At 31.9% G+C, this 13571-nt stretch overlaps 2 protein-coding genes across 2 annotated transcripts in view; one reads left to right on the forward strand and one right to left on the reverse strand.

The window, feature by feature from the left end:
- Nucleotides 1-5397: 5397 nt before the first annotated feature.
- Nucleotides 5398-6270, reverse strand: LOC129226543 (uncharacterized). The gene has a single exon (XM_054861153.1). The coding sequence runs from the start codon at nt 6232-6234 to the stop codon at nt 5413-5415; it is 822 nt and encodes a 273-aa protein (XP_054717128.1). The 5' UTR covers nt 6235-6270; the 3' UTR covers nt 5398-5412.
- A 427-nt stretch (nt 6271-6697) lies between these two features.
- Nucleotides 6698-13571, forward strand: part of LOC129225750 (U2 small nuclear ribonucleoprotein A'-like) — a 37746-nt gene continuing 30872 nt past the window's right edge. The window contains exon 1 of the mRNA XM_054860248.1: nt 6698-6868. Coding sequence (XP_054716223.1) covers nt 6787-6868 — 82 coding nt within the window. The 5' untranslated portion in view covers nt 6698-6786. The remainder of the gene's footprint in view (nt 6869-13571) is intronic.

The raw sequence follows: 13571 nt of genomic DNA on the forward strand, positions 1-13571 counted from the left end.
TAAAAGCAAAAACATCATTAGGCCAGAATTGAATTTAAACTCGCTACATCTGACCCCGGGAAAAAAACACATCCAGTTTTATCACCTTGGCAAAAATACATTTGGGACAGGATGGTTTTTACCCCCCCCCCCCCCCCTCACTATGACAAAAAATTTGCCCAACTCTAGTCTTTACTGTACTTCAACATTGTCGAGAGCGCAAATGAGAACTATTGTTTCTATAAGCGGCGCGTTTGGGGGGAGGGCAGAGGGTCAACTACCCCTTCTTTTTGAAAGTAAAGGGCCTTTATCCCTCCACTTTTCTAAGTTCAAAATTAACAGTCGATCAAAAAAGACAAAAGGGTAATGCTGATGGATTCACGTGTTTAAAAAAAAAAAAAAAAAAAAAGAAGAATCGACTAAATGAGTGGGTGTTTTAACTTTCCTCATGTTATTATTTGATGAAAATTAAATTGGAGCTTTGAACTGGAAGGAGGGAGTCTACAAATGCCATCTGTCTCGATTTTTGAGGTCTTGTCCCAAACTCTGTAGAGAACGTCATTTAATTGAGAATAACGTTAAAATTTAACTCTCCATTGTTTTGGAAAGAGTTAGCTTCAAAAGGCTGCCCCCCCCCCCAACTTTTTTTTTGTTGCACCAGTCCCCATGACTGTTCCTTTACTTTTCAGTAAAGACACATTGAAACTTTTTTCTGAAACTCTGTCACATGAAACTTGAGTTTTGTATTTCTGATTACATGTGTAACTTATAATCTTATTTTACAGGGCATTGGGGAGAAACCAACTCAACTGAACTTTGAGAAACGTGAAAGCAAACACAGGCCTTCTAGTCCAAGTAAATTGCTTTAAGAGCACAGAAAATGTTAACACCCATGCTTATTCTGAATACTAATTTCAATAAAACTGAAACATCATTATTCTACAATTTATTTCGTCTTTTTATTCTTTCAAAATATTTTTAGCTTACACTTTAAGTTCAGTAGAATCTCATTAATCCAAAACCGTTTCAACTGAACAAGGCTCAATTCAACCTTGTTTAACTGAAGTCGGTTTCATCTTTTTTTATTATAATTGCAGTAAATAAATAAATGTCACAAGGTCATAGAGGGACAACAAGTCCTGCTGCAGACACCGTGTTATCCATACATTTCTATTTTTTCCCCACACCAACCAGTAAAACTTTGGAACAGTGCAAATGATTCCAGCTTTAAATTCAAATGCAGTTGGATCGGAAAGTAAAGTTTTGCATTATTATTTTTTTAACTATGTTTGTATGGTAAAACTAATGGTATTTTTAATAACTAGTTGAACCCGACATGTCAAAAACTAGTCGAAAATTGTCAAACACTCATTATTCTCAAATGCAGTCATTAGTGATATTTTCATATAAACTAGAGACGTACCGAGTACTCGGTAACTACCTGGTACTCGGCCAATTTGCCGAGTACTCGGTACTCGGCCAAATTCTGATCAGATACTCGGCCAATACCGAGTAGTTGCAAAAAATTGAATATTGTCCAAGACAGACACTAAAATTTATAAAAAAAAAGAGCAAGCATTATATTCTGCAATCATTTACAATGAAAATTTATAAGTCAAATTTAAATTTTGAGAATAATGAAGTTTGTAATGCTTCAATGGAATAAATCTTTATTTTGATGTCCCCAAAGTAAATAAAACTTATTTATTAAAAATTATGCAAAAAAGGTAACTATAGAAAATATGGAATTTTTATATTAAAAATGGATTTTTGCTACAAACAAAAATTAGTTATAAAAAATATAAAAATACCTTTGCTTAAAAAATAAAAGGAAATAAAACAACTTTAAAAGCACAGTGCAGGAACACTGCAGACACGTGTTTTGGCGTTATGAGGAATTCCTTTTTCAATGCACAAATTGGGAGCTCGTGGATTTAAAGGCATCCGACAAAAGTCGTATTTCTTTATCGAATTTGAATGTCTTTACATTCTTTAGCTCACATGTTATATGCACTGAAAAAGACGTTCCTTGTAACGGGGTGGGGGGGGGGGGAAGAAACACGTGTCTGCAGTGTTCCTGCACATTTGTTTTATCTGCTCTTAAAAATTATTTATGTTTGGCGGACTAGAACTATAATTGATTGGTATACAGTGAAACCCTCCAAACAGACACCCTTCAAAGGCGGACACCCCTCTTATGTGGACAATTTTTAATTCCACAGTTCCAATGCAAATAACATTATTAAACCTTTGTCCTGCGGACACCTCTTTATTGCGGACAAAAAAATTGTCCTGTTAGAGCCCACATTAGAGGGATTTTACTGTAATTTGTTTTAATTCCAACTTGATTAATCATAATTCTTATTTATTTATTTTTAATTTTAAAAATAATTTTTTTGTAAAATTTTTGACACAAACAAAATTGTTTATTCAATGCGTAATTAAATTTCAGCAGGAATTTAGTTTTAAAAACTATTATATGGACAAAGAGGTTTATACTACTATTCCAATAAGTTCAAAATTCATCACATGTGTGCTGGTGGTTTTTAAAACATAATTGGTGCTGGTAACTAGGCAGAGTAGTGAAAGGCTGAATACTCGGTAACTCAGTAAAAGGCCAAGTACTCCTCCGCCGAGTAGTGAAAGGCCGAGTACTCGGTACACGACAAAAGTGCTACTCGGTACGTCTCTAATATAAACACACAAGAGTTCCTTACGCTGGAAAATTATTTATTTGCAATTTACAGTTTGTATCATCAACAATCAACTTAATAAAAATTCATATTAATAAGTTTACAAACTTTCTTTTAAATTAATTAATTTGGTTTGTGGTAAAATAGTAACAAACATTAAAATTTAAATCTAGTTTTCAAACTAGTTCTGAATATTTTTTGTAACTAGAGCTATTACAGTAAAAACTCAATAAGTAGTAAACGGGATATTGGTCACTCTGTTTGAGTCGTAGTTTTCCTTTGGTCCTAACAGGGTCTCATTCACAGTAATGTAAAAAAAATCCTCCTTTGATGGTCACAAAATTTAATTTTACCCTAATTAACGAGTCATTCAAAAATTGTTTTCTAAAACTTTCTTATCAGATCTTAGAAAATACTGTCAGACTTAGGTGAAATGCTGTGTGATAGTCATCTTTCCTTTGAAAATTGGCTTCTCACTTCTGGTCATTCAAAGCATACTTCTTGCGGCAACTCTGCCATAGTGTCAGTGTCGAGAATATGAATCTACTCTACCCAGCAAGACAGACAGAATCTAATACCTGGAGAAAGTTATTCAGTATTTAACATCCGCATTTGAGTTACAACAGAAGCAGAATTTAAAGCTTGAAATATGTTAGTAGAGAGAGTTATTTTCAGTAATCTATAACTTCACCAGTCAATGTTGATATGATAGATTGTTTTTATGTACCAGAAGTACATTAAAATAAGCTGTTATAATATTATGTAATGTATCAGGAAGAGAAAAGAAAACATGGTAACCCTAATGAGTACTCCCCCCCCCCCATCAATTTTTCTGAGGGTATACTCCAAGTAATCCATTATGCACAATTTGTGTATGTGATCATAAACATAGTATGTCATAATATGAAAATTTATGAAGCTTGAGGGCATACACTATATGTCTAAACATATTTTGAGAGAATATGGTGTATATGGAGTATACCCTATGGGCAAACCACTGCCCTCCCCCCCCCCCCCCTTTTTTTAAAAATTCGTTTTTAAGTTTCAACTTAAACAATATTGATCTCACAAGCTCACTTAATTCTACAGCTATTCATTAAATAATTTGTAAAGCTTCCCCCCCCCCTTCCTTACTTTCCTACTCCACAAAAGTAACCACTTCACATAAGTGGTCAAAAATTTTTGGTCCCATGCATCTCTCCTTTTTCTTTTGAGTTAAAAGTAAAACTAAGTTAGTTAGAGCACCATGATTAATTATTTGATGACACTATTTTTTTTTTCTTTTGTAATAAATGTTTTCTGTAAACTAATAAAAAATCCTCTGTTCATAAAAGAGCAAATATTTTTTTGTTGAAATAATAATAAAATTCATTAAAGCTTTTAATAGTTTTGAAGTTCCTGGAAGTTACATCTCAGTTCAGGATGTGAAAGAGAGAGTATGGTAGAAAGGTTATAGAAAAATCTCATGTATTTCAGCATTGATTGAGAGAATGTTTTCCAGCTTTGGATCGATTCATTCCAATGTTTCAAATCAACTTGGTGAAGAAAACAGCTATTTTGTTACCACATGCTTCTCGGTGACCATAACGACCACTTTGGATCATTAACTTTCAACTGCAATCAATAATTTTCAAGGGTTCCTGTTCTTTATTTAGCTTCTGTGTAGGTAAAAAAGGTTTTGATTATTACATTGCTTAGATGCTTAGAAAAATCGCAGAGACTTTTAACATAGAAGATTGACCTTGAATGCACTTTTAAAGCTTAACTGGCCATGCATTAACTATCTATATATTTTAGATAAATTTTAAAATTTACCTACATAAAAATTTATCTACCTTATGAAAAAAAAGTTCATGACAAGATTTATAAGTTTATGTTTTTACATAAAAAAAGTTAAACCAAAATGTGCAAATTGTTTCATTCATGAAAAGATGCAATGCACAATTTAACAACTACCTTAAAAAGTTGAACAACACTTTTCTGAAGAAATAGATAAAAATCAGAATTTTGGAAAATTGTTTGATGAGATCAAGCTGCTGTAGGAAAAACCTTTGGCAGAATAGACTCTTTTTTTAGGGTCTTGGTTGAAGAATTTTTGGTCAGCTTAAATTACTTTGTGGTTTGAATTTAAAATAGACTTTTATTTCTTTTTTCAAAATACTCTTCTGTTAAAGTTATCTGCTTCATTCAGCACATTTTTATTTCTGATGATTTTAATTTAATTATCGCTATTGCAAACTAAAAATTGTGCAGTTGGAAATATCCAACAATTTTAATTTCTTAATCTCTAGGCTAGCCATATATTTGTAGGTATTGTCAAACCAAATGACGTACAGCATAACCTCGATTTAACAATTGTCAAGGGACTAGAAAAAGTTATTGTTAAATCACGGAGCATAGACATTCAATGCAGTCAAATCTGGACCAGTAGCATTCGATTGAGGAAGCCAATGAGTGGGGTATTATTAAATCAAAGTTATACTGTATACATCTAACCAAAAAGTTATTACTAGAGCACTGGAAGAGATGGAATCAATTGCTCACAAACAATGTAATTATTGAAAACAACAACAGGAATACAACTTATATGAAGAATAAGTGAGAACAAACCTACAGTTTGTTAAAAATAAAACATAGAAATGAAATAAATGAGCAAAGATGAATTATTTGCAGATTTAATACTTACACTTTACAAGAACAAAAATCTAAGAATGCACGGGATACATTAAAAAGAAAACGACTAACATTGCTGTTCATTTTCAGCGGTTTTGTTTCTTATACTCACATATTTGCAGTCTCTAATATAAAATCTTAACGGCTTATTCGCCCACTCATCACCACATGAGTCAATACCTATCCTTTTGCAACAGATGATTTTAAACTCATGGGCGATCAAATCTCTTTCAATCCATAAATCGTCTGACCGAGTCAGATCAGTTTTGTTCAGAAGAGCTTTTTCAATGCTCAATGCCTGGCACAACTTTGATGGCCCATTGCACAAGTCTTTGTCTTTCAGAGCCGAATTATTTCGTTTGATGGATCTTAACTCCCTCATGGTAGACAAACCTTCAATTGGTTCAAGAGCTCGGATCAAAACGGCGGATCCATCTTCCAAACTAGAAATATTAAAACAATAATACATACCATATATCGAATAAACATACGCTGTACCAGGAGATAAGAACATTGCTTCATTCCTTTTTGTTTCTTTGCCTTGATATGAATGACTTGCTTTATCGTCATTGCCTAAATAACTCTCGGTTTCTACAATTCTACCTCTCAATATCTCACCGGTTGGTAGTTTTCTGACCAAAATTTTCCCCAACAAAGCTTTTGCTAACACAATACAAGGCTGGAAGAAAAACTTTTCATCAACTTTAGAAGTTGCATTACCTATGGGTTTCTGAGAGCATTCTATTAACAAATCACAATTATCAGCACAGCTTGATTTCATAGATAACTCATTGATAGCTACGTTTTGCCTCTTCTGTTTTATTTCCGAAAGTCTTAGTGAGAGCCTGGATGATATAGGTCTTTTTTTGTGGTCTATACTGCAATTCATAATAAAAATAAGCAAAATAAAACCTACATTACGAGATTATTAATACTGGACTACAGAAACATGAGCAAGACAATGCTTTCTGTTTCGTAATTTTTGTTTTTTAAACCAAACCAAGGAAAGAAGATTGGAAGGCATAAAAATGTAAATCGAGACTTTCACGGATCCCGATTTCTGCCAAAATGTAAACAATGTCAAATCCGTAATGCAATTGCCAGATTCTGGAAGTAAATTCAAGAAATTGTACTTCTTCTTTCACAAATTACTTTTAATATTATCTGAAAAATTAAAAATTTGTCTTCGTCAAGTTTCAAAAATTAAGCTTTATTGCATGGTGCAGTAGTATTTCACTTGTATACTTCAAGATTTTTTCTTCCTGTGATTTTAGAGAAATGAAGTGAAATGCTGTACTGCAATTTTCCGTCTCCTTGATTTTTTATCTCCATTCCATGCTGTCGCTGTCGCCGTTTCATGTAAACGGCGTCGAAATTTGGATTGTTTAATTGACTATTTTTGTAATTTCGTATCGGAAATCGCTAGTAAAAGTGTGTCAAGATGGTGAAACTTACTGCCGAATTGATACAAATGAGCGCACAGTTCATTAATCCAGTTCGGGATCGTCAGTTAGATTTGAGAGGTATTTGTTTTGTTGCCAAGCAGTTTTTCGATATTCTTTACCTTTTTGTGTCATATTGGATGTTTATTTTTCCTTTCTTTCGAATATGCTTACTATTTCATGTGACATTTCATATCAAAACATAAAGTTAGGCTAACTTCTAGTGCTTTAGGTTTTTTCTTACAGTACAAGAATATTGAGGGATATTGTGCACATAAACAGTTAAACAAACAAGCTAATCATAAACAGGGCCTGAGAGGGACAATTGCATAGGGGCCCGGAAAATTGAATCTTCTTTAATACCCATTCAATTGCTTAAATTTTTCGAGATATCCAGTTTTTATTTATTTTCTGTACAAAATTTGCTTTTCACAGCTGTACTAACTAAATTTTTGGAACATTTTGTTCAAAATTACTTTAAAATAGTTTTGTTCTAGTTAGCATTTGAAGAGGCTAAAATGAACGGTGGGATGGCAGAGTATCTGCCTAAATATCTCGTCCTCCCTTTTAAAAGTGTTTCATATGTGCTACTCCCATGTCTAGCACAATCGACATCAAAGAGAGCAATCAATAAGAAGGGTTAGGAATAAGCTGTCGTTACATTTTGAGACAAAAAATATTGATTTGACGCCAAGATTTCCAAACCTATGCACCAAATTTGACATCTCAAGTTTTGTTCAATCGAAAATTTTCCTTTTCCAACTCGCATTTATTGTAATCGAGACCTGCCAATCAATTTAATAGAGAAGTAGAGAGATTTAAGAAGAATTAATTTAAAATTGTTAAAAAGTCTGTTTAATCTTTCTTGTGGAGCTCAAATATAGTATTCTTTTTTCAAATTTTTAAAAAGTGTTGAAAGAGTGAATTATTTTTCTTCATTTTGTTTTAGGTACTCAATCATATTGTTCTAAAAGATTCAAATTCATTTTTAAATGCATAAACACGTTTTTTTCCTACCATAGGTGGGGGGCTTCAAAGAATGGGAACACCAACCCCTCAAAAAAAAAAAAAAAAAAACTGACAAATCCATGTTGGCAGATTTTCTGCAGAAATTTCACAGAAACCTTTAGAATTTCTGTAGAAAATTTGTTTTCCAAAGTTTTCCTCACATTTAAACAGAATTGTTCTGCAGCTCAGACATTCTGTTCTGCTACTTATGTCGCAAATTTAGTAGTATTCTGCATTGAGGATGATATATATGTTATGTTGTCTAATTATTACAGTCATTGCATGTAACTTTCATTAACTTGGCATGTTACCAGGGGTGCCGATATCCCTCATGATATCCCTCCATCCTCCCCAATGGTGCATAGTTCCCTTCCCCCCTCCCCAATTTTCTAAACCCTCTTTCCCTTTTTTGATTTTAGTTCTTTTTTATTTAATTAATTTTTAAAAAATATTTTCAATCAATTTATTTTCAAAAAAATACTTATTTTTTAATTTTATTTATTTATTTATTTTTAATTATTATTTTATTAGAAAGTTCTGTGCTGCACCAATAACATGCACGCACACACACACAGCAACTAATAAATAAATGAAATGTAAAATGAACAGAATAAAATCAAATAAATAATTTGATTTAAAAGTAAATCAATAAATAAATTTTTAAAAAATTAAAATTCTCCCCCCCCCCCCAAAAAAAAAATTCTGATGGTGCGACTTGCGCCATAATCCCCCCCCCCCCCCTGTGGGGACCCCTGCATGTTACAAAATTTTACCATCAAGGAAGGGTAACAACCCCAGTGGCACTTTAAGAGTTTGTCCTTAAACTTACCTGTTTTCATTTCTTAGAGAAGAAATATTTACTTCTAAATATTTTTGTATCAAAGAATGCACAACTGTGCATCTATTCATTTCACTAAAAGCAAAAATATTTGAATAGATACAGTCAAACCTCCATATATCGAACTTCCACATATCAAAATTTTCTATATATTGAAATCCCAGCAAATTTCTATATTGTTTCTATATATCGAAAAAATCTCTACATATCAAATTTTTCTCGAAACATCCGAACATTTTTTTTTTCCACTTTATACTGTTTGTCTCATGAAAAATGAAGGTTAGGGGAGAAAATTATGTTCACTAAAGGTTGCTATGAAACTCATAAGGAATCTGAGGTTGAGGGATGTGTAGATTAGTCGTTGTTTCGTTCTTTAGTTCTTAAATTCCCTCAAGTTTATTTCAAATCTTAGTTGTAACCAGCAACTTCAATCAGTTTCAAGTTATCTCTTTTGTCTGTTGATTATCATTCCTATTCTTTAGCTGCAGAAAAAATCATTCAAGTTAAGCAGATTGATTTTTTACTTTTCTCTCGATCACATTGTGAAAACGAGATCCCCAAATGTTGCGGATCAAGTTGAATTGCCGAGGAATGAAGATGCATAAAGGAGCAAAAATGTAATTTCTGTTATTTTTTTAATTATTAACTTTCATTTAATCTGATGCTCATATAAACTAGAAATTAGGTTTCATACACGAAAATTAGCTTTAATTTTAATGTGTTAGGATGTTTTTAGGATAAAATAAAATCGTTTCTGTATATCGAATTTTTTTCCGGCAATTTGCTACTTCGATGTATGGAGGTCCGACTGAATTTTTATAAAAATTTATGTATAAAAATTTACCAAAATCGCCAGTAATTGGCACCTGATACCCCAGTGTATGACGCTTGGTGATCCAGTAATAGGCACATGTTAATAAAACTGGAAAATCACTTTATTTTTCCCTTTTTGATTACATGCAAATTTCATCATCATTCAAAACATAATTAATGTTAATTTAAAGTGGGTAATTTTGCATCAATTAATGGTAAATCATACATTTTGACACATTAAAAACATATTTTAGAGAGATAAAAATTTGGAATGTTACATGGGAAAATGTATTAGGAATATTGCTGTATCATCGGTTGGCATACAGTTTTGATTATACGAATTATAGCTGTTTTCAGATAAAAAGGGACATTAACCGGGTAATTCAAAGGGACCATAAAAAAATGAAATAGTTCTCTGCAGTTGCACTATTCGACTGTGATGGCCAAACATATTTTTTTTTACTGTTTTTTTTCTTTTTTTTTAAATTTAACAGTAGATTCCGGAGGATTCAAATGAATAGTAGAACCCATATTATATTGTTGATACAAAAGTATCAAAAACTACACTAGTGACACATTGAACAAACACATTAGGGACTATAAGCACATGTGCCAATTATTGGGAACTTTCAAAACTGAAGCACCACTAAATGGCATCCATCATTTCTTCAAAAACCAAAAAGAGCAAAAATTTACTTCTACCTACTCAAAGTAACACCTTTCAACTAAACAAAACTTTTGACAACAAAAATTTAAAAAAAATTTTTAAGTTTTATTTTAATGAATTGATGGGTATGCTTCCCTTAAGCCAGAGAAGAAGCTTTTGCAACAAAAATGGCTGATTCGACACAAGCCACAATTGTTTCTCTTTCCTATGCACTGCTACCATTAAGTAACATAAATTGAAGTTATAATCTTTAAAGTAAATGTACATTCAGTTGATACACTTAGCCTTCTACTTTTAAAACATGTGATATAAATCTTATTTTATGACATTTTTGTTGGAAATGCCAATTAGTACTGGTGACCTGCCAATTACTAGGCGTGTTACCCTATGTGTTTAAAATAACTATTCGCATAAGTTTTCATCACTAAGAAAAGTAGTCTTGCAAATTTTTAAACCTGTAACAAAGTACACAATATCCCCCCTCCCTTCCCCCTCTTTAATTAGAGTTTTGGTTTAAATATTAGCTCCAAAATTCAGGGCCATAACCAGAAAATGATTTCAGGGAGGGTTTAAAAACTTTCATGCGGAGCTTTCCAGAAGGTAGTACATTTTTGAAAACCAGCCTTGACTCACTATAAGTTTTTTATGCAATTAATATACGTATATGAAATGACATTTGAGTTTTGGAACAATATTTTTTGGAAATTTTTAATTATAAACAAATATTTAAATGTCAAACTGAACTTTTTTTTGGGGGGGGGGGGGTGTGTGTGCACTTTAAGACCCCTCCCCCTCTTGTGTACAGCCCTGCAAAAATTGTTTTCCTAATCTATCAAATGATGAACACAATGCCTATTTATTTATCTGTTTTAATACTTGTACTTGTCATACCTTACGATTCATGATCTTAAAAAAATACTTTAGACAGGTTAAAAAATAATTCATCATTAAAATGTTTTGAGCAGTTTTTTTTTTTTTCTTAATCATAGATTATGACTAATTATTTGAAATTTAGTATATTTTATTCCTATTTAGCTGTTTTTCTCTTAGCTCTTTGACTGTTACTGAAAGAGTTTTCTTTGTAGATTCTTGGAGTTAAGAGATGGCCATGTTTGTACCGAAGAGTTTTCTTTCTTTTCTGTTTTTTCTTTTTGAAAATATTTATTGTATGTTATCAGTTTTTAAACTGGTCTGATCAGATATTATTACATATAAAAGCTTATTGTATTTCATACACATTGGTCGTGAAGCGATAAAAAATAAATTAAATACAATTTCTCAAGTTTAATTTAATAAAAACCTACAGGATCTTCAGAGCTCACCTGAAAAGTTTCTGCCATTCACAGGTATGTATGTAAGTACTGTAAATAAAGCTGTTTTTAAAATAATACTAGTATTTAAAATTTGAGAAAAAGTTTTGATAATATATTTGATAGAGCTGTTACTCTCTATTAGTTTGACTACAAGTTTACCAATTTATTTATTTTTATGTGTTAAAAAAATATGTTAAAAAAATATGTTACTTTTTCATTGTTTAGATGTTACTAACTTCTAAATTTACATTTCAGTACACGGATAAAAATAATGCTTTACAATATGCTTGATAGGACTGCTGGTACATTTTAAGTTTTATCAAACATAATTGAATGTACAATACCATATCATTAACATTAATTCTATGTTTGAAGTATACATTTCATTTGCTAGAAACGATTGTTTAGGTGGTGAAATGTAACGATATTTTTTTTAAAAATCTTTTGTAACATTTATTAGTTAATTGTGAGCAGTGCTATGAGGTCTAAGGACTCTTAAAATTTTAATGAGACACAAAAAAGCCCAGTATACTTTCGAAATCACAAAATCGAAAGAATGGTAAATAAAAATCTCATATATCAAGTTTTCAAGATAACAAGGTCATAATCTTGTTAAATATTATAAAAATTAGTCACAATCATTAAAAATAAGTGGAAAGATGCCACAAAGCAGAATACTTTAGGATGTCCTGTAACGTAAAATCATTTGACCAAAATTGTTCTGCAAGTATTTCAAGCATTATACGCAAAAAAACATGACATTTCCCACAAATTGGATGCCAAAAATCAAAATTGTTTCACATGGGAGTTTTTTTTTTTAAACTGGACTGTTGCTATTTATTTCTGTGGAAATGAGATATTTCCGGAAACATCACAGCTTTCAACCAAATGACTAATTGAAGAGCACTGGATTTGAAAAATTAGTTGATCATGAAAACTATAAAATCAAAAAAACTTTTAACAAGGTGTCAAGCCAAAATTGATGGAGATTCTCCAAAAATAGTTTATTTACTTTCTAAAATGCACAGAAAGAGCAAAGATACAAAATTTTATAAAAATCCAAACTCAGGTGGCAAACCACATTTTTTGGTTAATTTTACACGTCATGAAGGAGTAACTAAAATAAAGGTTCTAAATAAATAAATTATTAAAATAATAAATAAAATGAGTCCAGTTTGGGTTGCATATAATAAAACACTTCAAAACTTTTTAATAATAGAAATATTTTCTGGATGCAAAGGGATTGAAATCTCAATCAAGACACGCAATTTCCGGCGATGGACGTGTTTTCAATGTTGGCAAGTTTCTAAGACATACGTGTATGGCCAAAATTGCAGTTGATAAGGATGGATTAGGAAAGTCCTACAGAGGACTTATCGAATTCAACATCACGAGCTTTCTGCCAAATTATCCTAATTTGCGAGAATTTTAGATTTTCTTCTAAATTTTTGCAAAATTCTATCTTGAGTTAGAAAATATTTGTAGAAAATTTGCAGTTTCTACAGGTTTTCTGCACTGCAGTTTCTGTAGATTTTCAGCACTGCGGTTTTTGCAGATTTTCGGCACTGCGGTTTCTGCAGAAATTTCACTGAAATTTGCAGAATTTCTACAGAAAATATATGTTTTCCTTTCACATTTGAACAGAAATGTTCTGCAGCTCAGGCATCTGTTCTGCGACGTACGTCGCAAATTCAGTAGTATTCTGCTTTGGGGGAAGCATGTAATGAAAGTTCAAAAGAAGTCTTAATATAATAACAAAAATTATTATTTTCAAAATGAGCCAAAAATAATAGAGGAAAAAAAACGTTCTTGTGAAGTAGCAAAATGTCGTGATTTACCACGACTAAACTTATCAAAGATTTGGATTATCAGAAAGTTGCCGAACATTTTCAAACGAGTTTAGAGAGCCTCGAAACTAAAGAAGTTGAAGGATTGCACCTTCTCAGTGTCTCTAAACGTGTTTTCTGTTCATTTCCCCTTTTTAGAGCTAGAAATAGGCAAAAGGTCCAATGAAATGGCGTGAAAAAGGGGGGGGGGGAATCTCCAAATTATTCCTAAGCCCTCTCTCATTTCTCTTAGAGAAATAATGTAGGGTGTGAGGAATTTTTGGAAACATTCATCGAGTTGCTTCAAGACAATAAACTG

Source organism: Uloborus diversus, chromosome 7 (genome assembly GCF_026930045.1).
Source record: "Uloborus diversus isolate 005 chromosome 7, Udiv.v.3.1, whole genome shotgun sequence".
Classification (NCBI taxonomy): Eukaryota; Metazoa; Arthropoda; class Arachnida; order Araneae; family Uloboridae; genus Uloborus; species Uloborus diversus.